The 16463-nt window shown below is 47.5% G+C and overlaps 1 protein-coding gene across 2 annotated transcripts in view; it reads right to left on the bottom strand.

Annotated features, from left to right (window-relative positions):
* The window catches only part of LOC138252860 (uncharacterized), a 223215-nt gene extending 210405 nt beyond the window's left edge, over window positions 1-12810 (bottom strand). Inside the window, exon 1 of one of the 2 annotated variants that reach the window (XM_069205772.1) lies at window positions 12692-12810. In XM_069205772.1, coding sequence (XP_069061873.1) covers window positions 12692-12781 — 90 coding nt within the window. In that variant the 5' untranslated portion in view covers window positions 12782-12810. The remainder of the gene's footprint in view (window positions 1-12691) is intronic. The other variant, XM_069205774.1, reaches the window with a different exon arrangement.
* Window positions 12811-16463: the final 3653 nt, after the last annotated feature.

Here is a 16463-nt window from a genome sequence, read left to right as displayed (position 1 = left end):
ACACAGATATACTAAAAATAAAGGTACTTTATTTTTATGACAATATGCCAAAGTATCTCAGTGAGTACCCTCAGTATGAGGATAGCAAATATACACAAGATATATGTACACAATACCAAAATATGCAGTAATAGCAATAGAAAGCAGTGCAAACAATGTATAGTCACAATAGAATGCAATGGGGGCACATAGGGATAGGGGCAACACAAACCATATACTCTAGAAGTGGAATGCGAACCTCGAATGGACCCCAAACCTATGTGACCTTGCAGAGGGTCGCTGGGACTGTAAGAACCCAAAGAGCACAGAAGTCGTGATAGGGGAATTCTGCAGGAAAGACCAACACCAGCAATGCAACAACAATGGATTTCCAGACTAGAGTACCTGTGGAACAAGGGGAGCAAGTCCTAAAGTCACGATCGTATGTGACCTTGTAGAGGGTCGCTGGGACTATTAGAAAATAGTAAGGGTTAGAAAAATAGCCCACCCCAAGACCCTGAAAAGTGAGTGCAAAGTGCACTAAAGTTCCCCAAAGGACAAAGAAGTCGTGATAGGGGAATACTGCAGGAAAGACACAAACCAGCAATGCAACAACGATGGATTTTCAGTCGAGGGTACCTGTGGAACAAGGGGACCAAGTCCAAAAGTCACAAGCAAGTCGGAGATGGGCAGATGCCCAGGAAATGCCAGCTGTGGGTGAAAAGAAGCTTCTACTGGACAGAAGAAGCTTAGGTTTCTGCAGAAACGACAAGGGCTAGAGACTTCCCCTTTGGAGGACGGATCTCGCACGCCGTGGAGAGTCGTGCAGAAGTGTATTCCCGCCAAAAGAACGCCAACAAGCCTTGGTAGCTGCAAATCATGCGGTTAACATTTTTGGATGCTGTTGTGGCCCAGGAGGGACCAGGATGTCGCAAATTGCGCCAGGAGACAGAGGGGAGGTCGAGCAAGACAACGAGCCCTCTCAGCAGCAGGTAGCACCCAGAGAAGTGCCAGAAACAGGCACTATGAGGATGCTTTAAACAGTGCTCACCCGAAGTTACACAAAGGAGTCCCACGTCGCCGGAGACCAACTTAGAAAGTCGTGCAATGCAGGTTAGAGTGCCGTGGACCCAGGCTTGGCTGTGCACCAAGGATTTCCGCCGGAAGTGCACAGGGGCCGGAGTAGCTGCAAAAGTCGCGGTTCCCAGCAATGCAGTCTGGCGTGGGGAGGCAAGGACTCACCTCCACCAAACTTGGACTGAAGAGTCACTGGACTGTGAGGGTCACTTGGACAGAGTTGCTGGATTCGAGGGACCTCGCTCGTCGTGCTGAGAGGAGACCCAAGGGACCGGTAATGCAGTTTTTTGGTGCCTGCGGTTGCAGGGGGAAGATTCCGTCGACCCACGGGAGATTTCTTCTGAGCTTCTAGTGCAGAGAGGAGGCAGACTACCCCCACAGCATGCACCACCAGGAAAACAGTCGAGAAGGCGGCAGGATCAGCGTTACAGAGTTGCAGTAGTCGTCTTTGCTACTATGTTGCAGTTTTGCAGGCTTCCAGTGCGGTCAGCAGTCGACTCCTTGGCAGAAGGTGAAGAGAGAGATGCAGAGGAACTCGGATGAGCTCTTGCATTCGTTATCTAAAGTTTCCCCAGAGACAGAGAACCTAAATAGCCAGAAAAGAGGGTTTGGCTACCTAGGAGAGAGGATAGGCTAGCAACACCTGAAGGAGCCTATCAGAAGGAGTCTCTGACGTCACCTGGTGGCACTGGCCACTCAGAGCAGTCCAGTGTGCCAGCAGCACCTCTGTTTCCTAGATGGCAGAGGTCTGGAGCACACTGGAGGAGTTCTGGACACCTCCCAGGGGAGGTGCAGGTCAGGGGAGTGGTCACTCCCCTTTCCTTTGTCCAGTTTCGCACCAGAGCAGGGCTAAGGGGTCCCTGAACCGGTGTAGACTGGCTTATGCAGAAATGGGCACCAAAAGTGCCCATGAAAGCATTTCCAGAGGCTGGGCGAGGCTACTCCTCCCCTGCCTTCACACCATTTTCCAAAGGGAGAGGGTGTAACACCCTCTCTCAGAGGAAGTCCTTTGTTCTGCCATCCTGGGCCAGGCCTGGCTGGATCCCAGGAGGGCAGAAGCCTGTCTGAGGGGTTGGCAGCAGCAGCAGCTGCAGTGAAACCCCAGGAAAGGCAGTTTGGCAGTACCAGGGTCTGTGCTACAGACCACTGGGATCATGGGATTGTGCCAACTATGCCAGGATGGCATAGAGGGGGCAATTTCATGATCATAGACATGTTACATGGCCATATTCGGAGTTACCTTTGTGAAGCTACATATAGGTAGTGACCTATATGTAGTGCACGTGTGTAATGGTGTCCCCGCACTCACAAAGTCCGGGGAATTGGCCCTGTACAATGTGGGGGCACCTTGGCTAGTGCCATGGTGCCCTCACACTAAGTAACTTTGCACCTAACCTTTACCAGGTAAAGGTTAGACATATAGGTGACTTATAAGTTACTTAAGTGCAGTGTAAAATGGCTGTGAAATAACGTGGACGTTATTTCACTCAGGCTGCAGTGGCAGGCCTGTGTAAGAATTGTCAGAACTCCCTATGGGTGGCAAAAGAAATGCTGCAGCCCATAGTGATCTCCTGGAACCCCAATACCCTGGGTACCTCAGTACCATATACTAGGGAATTATAAGGGTGTTCCAGTATGCCAATGTAAATTGGTGAAATTGGTCACTAGCCTGTTAGTGACAAGTTGGAAATAAATGAGAGAGCATAAACACTGAGGTTCTGACTAGCAGAGCCTCAGTGAGACAGTTAGTCATAACACAGGTAACACATACAGGGCATACTTATGAGCACTGGGGCCCTGGCTGGCAGGGTCCCAGTGACACATACAACTAAAACAACATATATACAGTGAAATATGGGGGTAACATGCCAGGCAAGATGGTACTTTCCTACACTGACCAAGTTAAAGAAAGCATCAAGGTGGAAGTCCACACGATGCTGGAATTGGGAGTCATTGAGCACTCTGACAGCCCCTGGGCTAGCCCAGTGGTCTTAGTCCCCAAACCTCACACCAAGAGAGATGAGGTTTTGTGTGGACTACAGAGGACTTAATTCTGTCACCAAGACAGATGCCCATCCCATTCCAAGGGCAGATGAACTGATAGACAAACTAGGTGCTGCCAAATAGTTAAGTACCTTTGACTTGACAGCAGGGTACTGGCAAATCAAAATGGCACCAGAGCAAAAGAAAAGACAGCATTCTCCACACCTGATGGGCATTATCAGTTTACTGCTATGCCCTTTGGTTTAAAGAATGCCCCTGCCACCTTCCAAAGGTTGATGAATCAAGTCCTTGCTGGCTTGGAGTCCTTTAGTGCAGCTTATCTTGACGATATTGCTGGCTTTAGCTCCAGCTGGCAGGATCGCCTGGTCCACCTGAAGCAGGTTTTGAAGGCCCTGCAATCTGCAGGCCTCTCTATCAAGGCATCCAAATGCCAGATAGGGCAGGGAACTGTGGTTTACTTGGGACACCTTGTAGGTGGAGGCCAAGTTCAGCCACTCCAGCCTAAGATCCAGACTATTCTGGACTGGGCAGCTCCAAAAACCCAGACTCAAGTCAGGGCATTCCTTGGCTTGACTGGGTACTACAGGAGGTTTGTGAAGGGATATGGATCTACAGTGACAGCTCTCACAGAACTTACCTCTAAGAAAATGCCCAAGAAGGTAAACTGGACTGTAGAATACCAACAGGCCTTTGACACACTGAAACAAGCAATGTGCACAGCACCAGTTCTCAAAGCTCCAGATTACTCCAAGCAGTTCATTGTGCAGACTGATGCCTCTGAACATGGGATAGGGGCAGTTTTGTCCCAAACAAATGATGATGGCCTTGACCAGCCTGTTGCTTTCATGAGCAGGAGGTTACTCCCCAGGGAGGGTTTTTGGATGCTGCTGTGGCCCAGGAGGGACCAGGATGTCACCAATTGCGTGAGGGGACAGAGGGGGAATCCAGCAAGACAAAGAGCCCACTCAGAAGCAAGCAGCACCCGCAGAAGTGCCGGAACAGGCACTACGAAGTGGATTGAATCGGTGCTCACCCGAAGTTGCACAAGAGAGTCCCACGCCGCCGGAGGACAACTCAGGAGGTTGTGCAATGCAGGTTAGAGTGCCGGGGACCCAGGCTTGGCTGTGCATGAAGGATATCCTCGGTGAATGCACAGGAGCCAGAGTAGCTGCAAAACACGAGGTTCCCAGCAATGCAGTTTAGCGTGGGGAGGCAAGGACTTACCTCCACCAAACTTGGATTGAAGAGTCACTGGACTGTGGGAGTCACTTGGACAGAGTTGCTGAGTTCAAGGGACCTCGCTCGCCGTGCTGAGAGGAGAACCAGAGGACCGGTGATGCAGTTCTTTGGTGCCTGCGGTTGCAGGGGGAAGATTCTGTCGACCCACGAGAGATTTCTTCTGAGCTTCTAGTGCAGAGAGGAGGCAGACTACCCCCACAGCATGCACCACCAGGAAAACAGTTGAGAAGGCGGCAGGATCAGCGTTACAAGGTCGCAGTAGTTGTCTTTGCTACTTTGTTGCAGTTTTGCAGGCTTCCAGCGCGGTCAGCGGTCGATTCCTTGGCAGAAGGTGAAGAGAGAGATGCAGAGGAACTCTGATGAGCTCTTGCATTCGTTATCTAAGGAATTCCCCAAAGCAGAGACCCTAAATAGCCAGAAAAGGAGGTTTGGCTACTTAGGAGAGAGGATAGGCTAGCAACACCTGAAGAAGCCTGTCAGAAGGAGTCTCTGACGTCACCTGCTGGCACTGGCCACTCAGAGCAGTCCAGTATGCCAGCAGCACCTCTGTTTCCAAGATGGCAGAGGTCTGGAGCACACTGGAGGAGCTCTGGGCACCTCCCAGGGGAGGTGCAGGTCAGGGGAGTGGTCACTCCCCTTTCCTTTGTCCAGTTTTGCGCCAGAGCAGGGCTGAGGGGTCCCTGAACCGGTGAAGACTGGCTTATGCAGAAATGGGCACCATCTGTGCCCATGAAAGCATTTCCAGAGGCTGGGGGAGGCTACTCCTCCCCTTCCTTAACACCTTTTTCCAAAGGGAGAGGGTGTACCACCCTCTCTCTGAGGAAGTCCTTTGTTCTGCCTTCCTGGGCCAAGCCTGGCTGGACCCCAGGAGGGCAGAAACCTGTCTGAGGGGTTGGCAGCAGCTGCAGTGAAACCCCTGAAAAGGCAGTTTGGCAGTACCCGGGTCTGTGCTAGAGACCCGAGGAATCATGGGATTGTCTCCCCAATACCAGGATGGCATTGGGGGGGCACTTCTATGATCTTAGACATGTTACATGTGTAGGAGGCTGGACTGGCTTGTAGTGAGTATCTCGGGGTACTTGCACCTTGCACCAGGCCCAGTTATCCCTTATTAGTGTATAGGGTGTCTAGCAGCATAGGCTGATATATAATGGTAGCTTAGCAGAGCAGCTTAGGCTGAACTAGGAGACGAGTGAAGCTCCTACAGTACCACTTAGTGTCATATGCACAATATCATAAGAAAACACAATACACAGTTATACTAATAATAAAGGTACTTTATTTTTATGACAATATGCCAAAGTATCTCAGAGTGTACCCTCAGTGAGAGGACAGGAAATATACACAAGATATATATACACAATACCAAAAATATGCAGTATAGTCTTAGAAAACAGTGCAAACAATGTATAGTTACAATAGGATGCAATGGGGACACATAGGTATAGGGGCAACACAAACCATATACTCCAAAAGTGGAATGCTAACCACGAATGGACCCCAAACCTATGTGAGCTTGTAGAGGGTCGCTGGGACTGTAAGAAAACAGTGAGGGTTAGAAAAATAGCCCACCCCAAGACCCTGTAAGGAAGATGTAAAGTGCACCTACAACCCCCAGAGAGCACAGAAGTCATGATAGGGGGATTCTGCAAGGAAAACTAACACCAGCAATGCAACAACAGTGGATTTCTGGACCTGTAAGACAAGGGGACCAAGTACAAGAGTCGCGACAGTGTTGAGAGTGGGCAGGAGCCCAGGAAATGCCAGCTGATGGTGCAAGGAAGCTGCCACCGGATGGAAGAAGCTTGGTGTTTTGCTAGAACAAAGATGACTAGGAACTTCCCCTTTGGAGGATGGATGTCCCACGTCAAGAAGAAGCTTGCAGAGGTGTTCCCAGGCAGAAAGACAGCAAACAAGCCTTGCTAGTTGCAAGGGTTGCAGTTAGGGTTTTTCGATGCTGCTGTGGCCCAGGAGGGACCAGGATGTCTCCACTTGGATGAGGAGACAGAGGGGGTGCCCAGCAAGTCAGGGAGCCCTCACAGAAGCAGGCAACACCCGCACTTAGAAGAGGAGTGAACCGGAGTCCACGCAAAGTCACAAAAGGGAGTCCCACGACGCCGGAGGACAACTCAGAAGGTTGTGCACTGCAGGTTAGAGTATCAGGGACCCAGGCTTGGCTGTGCATGAAGGAAATCCTGGAAGAGTGCACAGGAGCCGGAGCAGCTGCAAATCACGCGGTACCCAGCAATGCAGTCTAGCGTGGGGAGGCAAGGACTTACCTTCACCAAACTTGGACTGAAGAGTCACTGGACTGTGGGAGTCACTTGGACAGAGTTGCTGAGTTCCAGGGACCACGCTCGTCGTGCTGAGACGGGACCCAGAGGACCGGTGATGCAGTCTTTTGTTGCCTGCGGTTGCAGGGGGAAGATTCCGTCGACCCACAGGAGATTTCTTCAGAGCTCCTGGTGCAGAATGGAGGCAGGCTACCCCCAGAGCATGCACCACCTGGAAACAGTTGAGAAAGCCGGCAGGATGAAGCAATACAAGGTTGCTATTAGTCGTCATGCTACTTTGTTGCGGTTTTGCAGGCGTCCTGAGCAATCAGCAGTCGATCCTTTGGCAGTCGATCCTTTGGTCTGCCTGGACCCCAGGAGGGCAGAAACCTGTCTGAGGGGTTGGCAGCAGCTGCAGTGGAAATCCCGGAAAGGCAGTTTGGCAGTACCCGGGTTCTGTGCTAGAGACCCGGGGGATCATGGAATTGTCTCCCCAATGCCAGAATGGCATTGGGGTGACAATTCCATGATCTTAGACATGTTACATGGCCATGTTCGGAGTTACCATTGTGACGCTATACATAAGTAGTGACCTATGTATAGTGCACGCGTGTAATGGTGTCCCCGCACTCACAAAGTCCGGGGAATTTGCCTGAACAATGTGGGGGTACCTTGGCTAGTGCCAGGGTGCCCACACACTAAGTAACTTTGCACCCAACCTTCACCAGGTGAAGGTTAGACATATAGGTGGCTTATAAGTTACTTAAGTGCAGTGGTAAATGGCTGTGAAATAACGTGGACGTTATTTCACTCAGGCTGCACTGGCAGGCCTGTGTAAGAATTGTCAGATCTCCCTATGGGTGGCAAAAGAAATGCTGCAGCCCATAGGGGTCTCCTGGAACCCCAATACCCTGGGTACCTCAGTACCATATACTAAGGAATTATAAGGGTGTTCCAGTATGCCAATGTGAATTGGTGAAATTGGTCACTAGCCTGTTAGTGACAATTTGGAAAGCAGAGAGAGCATAATCACTGAGGTTCTGGTTAGCAGAGCCTCAGTGAGACAGTTAGTCACTACACAGGTAACACATACAGGGCACATACTTATGAGCACTGGGGCCCTGCCTGGCAGGGTCCCAGTGACACATACAACTAAAACAACATATATACAGTGAAATATGGGGGTAACATGCCAGGCAAGATGGTACTTTCCTACAGCGGTTAGTGTCGTTTCTGTTGTGTGAAAGATGCATGAAAGCTTTCTCATCTAGACCAAACACCACTTCAACTACTAATGCCTGCAATAGGTGAGGAAGACCCAAGTAAGGGAATACACGTTTGAGCTTTCTCATAATTTAGGAGCAACTCTAGTCACTTTTGTGAAGGCTGGAATCAATGACCCCACTAAGGTGTTTCACTTTGGTTGGTGGCCACCGTCTCTCAAGAGACTAGGTAATAAGAACCATAGTTTTGCTGTTCAAAACCCACATTGTGCTGGCGCTGACTCGTATTATGTTTCCTTGGGGTGGCATTTTAGTGAGTGGGAGTGCAAGGAAATCTGTTAGATGGTGTTTTCATGTTCACACTGATGAGGTAAACTTTCCTTCTAATGGGGTTTCAATTTTTAACTGTCTGCAGGTTTCAAAATTTCCCACATTAGATCATTTCAGTGTATCCTTTGTCTTCAGTGATGATTACAGCAGGATGTGGTGGGAAACAAACGCCCGCATGAAGGAGAGACCGTATATATGTTCTCAATTTGACAAAGTATTCAGGGCAAGTAACTTTCATATAACACCTGGCAGCCCAGACAAGACGGAGAACACATACATGTAATAACTGAGAAGACATTCACACAAAAGAGTTTTTCATCATTAGATGATGTTAGAAATGGGGTCTTTGGTTGGCAGTCAGGTTACCTCCTGTCCAAGCAAGGACCTTCACTCTAGTCAGGGTAAGTCATACACAATCCAAATTATCCTGTGCCCACCCTCTGTTAGTTTGGCACTGAGCAGTCAGGCTTAACTTAGAAGGCAATGTGTAAAGTATTTGTGCAATAAATCATACAATAACACAATATAGCACCACAAAAATACACCACACAGTGTTAGAAAAATATATAATATTTATCTGAGAAGATGCAGGTCAAAACTATTAAAATGCAATAAGTATATGTTCAGATATCACTGTAAAAGTGATATAAAGGCCCTCATTACAACCCTGGCGGTCGGTGTTAAAGCAGCGGTAGTACCGCAAACAGGCCAACGGTAAAAAACATGGGATTTGGACCCTGGCGGTTACCGCCATCCAACACCGCCACTTTAACACACCGACTGCCAGGGTGGTAACGTCCACTAGACTGGAGACTTCGGTCTCCAGCCCGGTGGCCGCCACAATCCCACTCCCGGAATTACGATCCTGCTACCGCCATGGTTTTCGTGCCAAACTTACAGCCACGAAACCATGGCGGTAGGCACTATCAGTGCCAAGGAATCTCTTCCCTGGCACTGATAGGGGTCTCCCTCGCCCCCCCCTCCACAGAGACCTCTCCCACCCTCCCGCTCCTGCCACCGCACATATACACACCCACAAGCGCACCCATATACACACATGCACACATGCATCACCACTACACACACCAACATAGCTTGTCACACACATGCATCCACAACACACAACACTCACAATCACTCATTCACGCATGCATCCAACATGACTCACACCCACATGCATGCATCCCAAAACACACACACACCCCCCCCACATACACACAGCACCCCCCACCCCCTCTCCGGTCAGAGAACCCGACTTACCTGCTTGCAGGGGGTCCTCCGGCTGGAGACAGTCTGCGTCACTGCTGTCAGCAGCAGCGTCTGCCAGAAAAACACCGCCAGGCTGTATCATTGCTCATGATACGGCTGGTGGTGTTTTGCTGGCGTGGAGGTGCTGCTGTCAGCAGTGCCTCCTTGCCGCCATGACCGTCAACGGTGTTCCGCCAGTATTCTGGCAGAACACCATTGGCGGTCATAACACGTGTTGATGGCTGGTAGCCACGGCGGTGGTATGTTGGCGGCCGTCGCCATGTTGGTAGTTGGTCAACACCGTCAATGTTGTAATGAGGGCCAAAGTGTCTTAAGTCTTTCAAAAGCAATCAATGTCTCTTTCAGGCACAAAGTACCAGGTTTGTGTGCAAAAGCTCCGCAAAGAACCGCAGAGGAAGAGATGCATGGACACAAAGTGGTGTGCATAGATTTCTCGGGCCACACACAGTGATGTGTTGTTCAGTTTTCACGCAGGGATGTCATTTTCTGGCGATCGGTCGTGGATCCTCTTTGGGTTGCGGGGTTTTCGGAGGCCCCAGGGATGATGCGTGGATTTCCTGTGCTGGCAGGACGAAGTCACAGGAGCTGCGTCGATTCGGTTGGCGTTGTGTGGAATTTTCTACTGCACGGTAGGCAATGCGTTGATTCCTCTCTGGAAGTCGGGCTGCATTGTTCCAGCTTGGTTGTGCGTCAATCTTGTGGACCATGCGTCAAATTCCCAGTCGCTATGCTGGTGCTGCATCGATCTTCTCAATGCGAAGTTGGGCTGCGTAGCTCCGGTTCAGTGAGCGTGAATTGTTCATCGCGGTGCAGGCTGTGAGTCGTTTCTGGCAGGCTCTGCGTAGAATTTCGCCACACAAAGATCCTTCTTGTAGAGATGAAGTCTTTTTGGTCCTGAGACTTCAGGGAACAGGAGACAAGCTCTATCCAAGCTCTATCCAAGCCCTTGGAGATCACTTCTTCATCACAGCTAGAGAGCAGCAAGGCAGCAGGGCAACAGCAAGGCAACAGACCTTCACAGAAAGCAAACAGGTGAGTCCTTTTGAGCAGCCAGGGTGGTCTTCTTGGCAGGATGCAGGTTCTGGTTCAGGTTATCTTCTCCAGGAAGTGTCTGAGTTGGTAGGGGCAGAGGCACTGTTTAAATACCCAAATGTGCCTTTGAAGTTGGGGAGACTTCAAAGAGTGGCTTAGAAGTGCACAATGTCCCCTTCCAGTTCAATCCTGTCTGCCAGGGTCCCAGTTGGGAGTGTAGCAGTCCTTTGTGTCAGAGCAGGCCCTCCACCCTCTGAGCCCAGGAAGACCCATTCAAAATGCAGATGTATGCAAGTGAGGCTCTGTATCCTGTGTCTGGGGTGTGTCTGAGTGAATGAACAAGGGAGCTGTCAATTAATCCCAGCCAGACGTGGATTGTAATGCACAGAAGGATTTAAGTGCAGAGAAATGCTCACTTTCAAAAAGTGGCATTTCTAAAATAGTAATATTAAATCCAACTTCACCAGTCAGCAGGATTTTGAGTCACTATTCTGGCCTTACTAAATATGACCTTGTACTCCTTTCAGATCAGCAGATCCTTTCAGATCAGCAGCTACCACTCAAACAATGCATGAGGGCAGTCCCAATGTTAGCCTCTGAAGGGAGCAGGCCTCACAGCAGTGTAAATTTTTTTTTAGGAGTATTAGACTACCAGGACATGTAAACTACACAGGTACATGTCCTGCCTTTTGCCTACACAGCACCCTGCACTCTGGGTTACCTAGGGCATACCTTAGGGGTGACTTATATGTAGAAAAAGGGGAGTTTTAGGTTTGGTAAGTTAAATGCCAAGCCGAATTGGCAGTGAAACTGCACACACAGGCCTTGCAATGGCAGGTCTGAGACAAGGTTAAGGAGCTACTTGAGTGGGTGGCACAAACAGTGCTGCAGGCTCACTAGTAGCATTTAATCTACAGGCCCTGGGCACATATGGTGCACTCTACTAGGGACTTATAAGTAAATTAAATAGTCCAATTGGGTATGATCCAATGTTACCATGTTTAAAGGGAGAGAGCATATGCTCTTTAGCACTGGTTATCAGTGGTAAAGTGTGCAGAGTCTTAAGACCAGCAAAAACAGTATCTAAAAAGTAGAGGGAGGCAGGCAAAAAGTTGGGAGTGACAGGTCTAACAGATGAGATAGGTCACACTTTGAGAAATCATATAAATGTAATATCACAAATCTTTCCATTCAAGGTAAAAATTGACACCGTAACCGATTGTCCACAACAGGAACAATCTTGAAAATGTTAGGAGTGTGGCAGGACAATTATTAGAAAAGGGATTTAAAAAGAGAGCTAATAAGGCACCAGATAGGTCCACACTGGGAAGGAACCTCCTGAATGTGACAAAGCATTCATTAAAAACTAGTGTCCAGGCTGATCGAGGTACTCACTATAATATCATCACCCTCGAGGGCCATTGTCACCCAAGCAGATCCCTTTTGGTGGAAAGCCTCCAAACAATGAAAGGGTTTATAGGTACATAGTAGTAGTCAGTGATTTGAAGATCTGAATGGGGATAGAGATGTCAGACTCACTGGTACCTTCATGCATGCATTGTCATGCAACCTGGTACAAGATAATGGCGTCTGAATACAAGACAATCCATTTCTTCCTACACTAAGATGGCCAAATTGATAAACCTAATGACTACCTTTGCAGCATAAACCTATGGATGATGAGTAAAGACTTAGAGCTCAATGCCATTAAAACATAAAAAGATAATCAAAGGTGGACATTGGCAAACGTACCAGCCCAATGAGCTGGAGGCATCTCCAACGACATCTAGAGAAGTTGGTAACCCAGGGATAAACATGGATTCAGAACTATTTTTCATACCACATGTCACGAGGTCACAAAGATAGAAAAATAATAATAAATACTGCAACATGTCTGCTCATAGCTTGGATACCAGCTCATCACACACATGTGCACAATTCCCCTATAGGATACAATTTAAAGACAACTCTCTTCCCACTACACACCCTGGAAGGTGTAGCCTTCTCCCCCTGCAGTCAAGCGCTTCAGTGTCCCACATAGAATTATTAAGTACTATAGAAATGCTACAAAACCATATCAATACATATCTTGGTCTGCTGATATTCCATGTCTCTGTTCATGTATTACGGGCTGCACACCTCGGAGTGCCCCCATCTTGAAGACTTTATACCTGCCCCCTCTCACATAACACTGTACTTCTTCCACTTGTATTAATTTCTGAACTGTATGAACTGTGGGCCTGTGCCTTCCAGGCTGATACTCACTTGAATGTTCCACTCACTGCCCAGATAGGTGCACCCGTAGCTGAACTCATAGGGGGTCTCGTTGACCACTGTCACGCAGTAGTTCCCCATGGTGGGCGCCCAGCTTCACACCTCTGGTGCTCCAAGGAAGCTGTGGCTGCTGCCGGCAGGGGTCCCTGTGGTATCAAGAACTGGACACATGACATAAATGAGAAAGAGTAGGAGGGCAGAAGGAGGAGAGACACAACAATGATTTAATAACACAACCTCCAAAACTGTTTATACCATTCTGACTTTGGAAACTCTTGGCAGCAGCAAAAGTGTTTGTATGAAAACCATAGTAGATCAGAATGGAAGAGACAAGCAGGTGTCCCAGATGTGATAACTAAACAGACCACAGCAGGAGAGGAATAAAATAATTGTGGAACAGCCTGTGCACGACATCCGCAGCCCAAGAGGAGAGCTGAACACAGTCACAACACCTTGATAACATGCACAAAAGAACCAATAATCAAGAAAGTAATTGGAACAACAGCATGGGAAGAAACTTACAAATCACCCATAAACCTGTAAGATAACCTCACAAGACAGCAGAGCACCAGAAGAATAAAGTGAACACTCCCGGCAGCAAACAACACAACACAAGCCCAGCAGCTGTGGAACCAGAGATATTACTACTCAACAGTCCAAGAACTGAAAAAACCAACACAACACCATGAGTGCAAGCAGAGATCTGTAGTATTGCAGTGTATTGTAATACCATCAATGTAGCACTTACTACTCCTGATGAGGTATTGAAGCGCTTTATGCTGGGCAGCACGGTGCTACAGAGCCGGAGGTTAGTGGTAATTGCTGGATGGTGGGATAAGCCTCGTGCTCTCAAAGAAACCACTCCATGCATGAACTGCAGTCTCTTTGTGGTAGGTTAAGTTAATGAGTTAAGTGTGATCATAAATGGGAGATGTGAGCTCATGCAGCCGGTTGTTGGGATTACTAGATAAACTAGAGATAATTAGGTGGTTTGCGGCAGAGTATACCTTTCAAGAAGGAGAAGTTGTGATCTTTGAAAGTAGATGTACAGAGCACAGGAGTTCAGTGGAGGCTTTTTGAGATAACTTGTAGTCCGAGGATGTAAAGCCATCATCTTTTGCATAACATGTGTATTTGTAAAGCACACACAACCCGTAGGTATCTGGGCGCTGAACAACAGATGTTTATTGTTACCTAACTCAATGGCAATCATTTTATCAACCTCAGAATTTTGGATGAAAGACTGAGTGGACCCACCAGGATTTGAACCTGTGACCATAAGATCAAACACAGGTTCCTACCGTGGATGCATTAGTCCACTAAGCCACCAGAACCACCTACTTTCTATGAGATAATACTATATTAGGTACTTTTGACAGGTGCTAGGATCAGGTGAAGAGTGCATCTGCTGCTAGGCTACCTCTAGACCACCCCTCCATCGAGGGCAGATTATCGGCTTTGGGCTGGAAGAGCACAGGATGGAGTAAATAATACAGATGTCAAAGGGGATTCTACAGATGTTGGAATGGATATCTTCCAATATCGACCCCTAAAGTTTGGCGAACAGTATTCATCATCATCATCACCATAAAAGACATCCAATAAATAAAACATACAGGTTTCTCAGTCATAAAATTACTAAAAGCGTTATTAATACATATTTCGAATTCCATAAGCAGCGTATATAAAATTTAACACAGCCTGAATTATATCCACAGGTTCTGTAAGTATAAATAAGCAAGCTGGCTAGTTCTAATACTTTCAGATAAAAATAACGGGCGTAAAAACCTTTTTCTCGGAGCAGCATAAAGAGTGCAAAAGAGCATAAAGTGCAGTGTACTCTGGGGTGTCTTTCCATCACAGCAACATGGAGGAAGATTCTTAAACCAGGTTCCACGTACTGGAAGTGCTACCAAATAATATAATGTATTTAAGCGTAGCCTCGTGAGTAGGAACCTTTGTCGCTCGAGGCTAGTGATAGTCAAATATAGCTTTGGATGCAACTGTTGTATCTGGTTCCTCACCAGTGTTCTATTTGTGCCCGGGGTTGGCTCCATGTCCTGGCTTTTCTGCCAAAATATATCTTTCACCTTTTTAATATCCCGTTTTGTTAAAATATCCAGATTAAGGAAAAAGCCCAGGTATATCCAGAGACTGTGATAAAAGGAGACAGTCCTGTATCACCTTTCTGCATAGAGACGCTTCTGGCTTAGTCCAAATTTTTAGCCATAATAATACGTGTTGAAGCTTTATATAACTAGATATATATCTTAAACCTACTTCTTCATGACAGAACATTACTGATGTAGATTGGGGGACTGCTAGTAGCCTTCTTAAAAACGTATTTTTTACAATCTGGAGCCTTGAGCATTCAGCATAACCCCAAACCCCAGCTCCAAATGTCGCAATAGAAAGACATTTGGTGGAAAAAACAGTCATAATTTCTTTAACAGGTTTATGTCGCAGTCTTTTCGCGAACCTAAAAACTGCTTCTATGGCTTTTTGAAATTGTATTGAACGTATATTTACTAAAAATGTCCAATTAAAATCTACATCAATGGGGACCCCCAGATACGTAAAATGTGGGACCTTGAGTATCTCATGCCCATCTAAAGCAAATTTTTTTGTTTTTGCTAATTTGGGCCCAGTCTTCATCACAAATGACTTAGTTCTATTAATTTTGAGTCCAAGGTTCCCCATAAAAGTGTTAAAAGCATTCAACAAAATCTGGAGGCCATTTGCTGTCCTTGAAATGAGTACAGCGCCGTCCGCATACAATAATACAGGAATTGGGGAATTGTTAATAACTGGAAAATCCTTCCCCGATTCACAGAGAAATTTCTCTAACCCATTTATATATAAAAGAAAAAGAAAAGGGGCCAGGACACAGCCCTGTCTGACCCCCTTTAATGAGGGAAACTTTCCTGTTAGACCACCCTCCCGGGAATAGCGACCCCGAGCCACTGTGCAGGCGTAGAGTCTACTGAGTAAAATGATTATGTCTTTGTCCACGCCCATATTCAACATGACCATCCACAGTTTCTCTCTGTTAACTGTGTCGAAGGCGCAGGACAAATCCATGAATGCTAAGTGTATGCACCCCCTTTTAACTTTGGTATATTTTTGTACTATAAGGGTCACATTAAGAGTTTGTTCTATTGTGCCCACACCGGGCCGAAAGCCAAATTGAACTTCTGAAAGAGAATGAGATTCAGTCACCCAGTTTTCCAACTTGTTTAGGATCACTCGGCCTAAGATTTTAACCGAGCTATCCAATAAAGAAATTGGACGATAGCATAAAAGATCTGCCCTGTCCCCCTTCTTAAAAATCTGGACAATGATCGCCTCTTTCCAAGTACCTACTAAAGGGCCTGTCACAGCCGATCTCAGGACATTAGTAAGCAGTGGCCCCAGAAATCTGGACAATGATCGCCTCTTTCCAAGTATCTACTAAAGGGCCCGTCACAGCCGATCTCAGGACATTAGTAAGCAGTGGCCCCAGAAATCTGGACAATGATCGCCTCTTTCCAAGTATCTACTAAAGGGCCTGTCACAGCCGATCTCAGGACATTAGTAAGCAGTGGCCCCAGAAATCTGGACAATGATCGCCTCTTTCCAAGTATCTACTAAAGGGCCTGTCACAGCCGATCTCAGGACATTAGTAAGCAGTGGCCCCAGAAATCTGGACAATGATCGCCTCTTTCCAAGTATCTACTAAAGGGCCTGTCACAGCCGATCTCAGGACATTAGTAAGCATTGGCCC

The sequence above is a fragment of the Pleurodeles waltl genome, chromosome 1_2, assembly GCF_031143425.1.
Source record: "Pleurodeles waltl isolate 20211129_DDA chromosome 1_2, aPleWal1.hap1.20221129, whole genome shotgun sequence".
Classification (NCBI taxonomy): domain Eukaryota; kingdom Metazoa; phylum Chordata; class Amphibia; order Caudata; family Salamandridae; genus Pleurodeles; species Pleurodeles waltl.
Note: the sequence above shows the minus strand (reverse complement) of the source record. Positions and strands in the feature narration are given on the sequence as shown.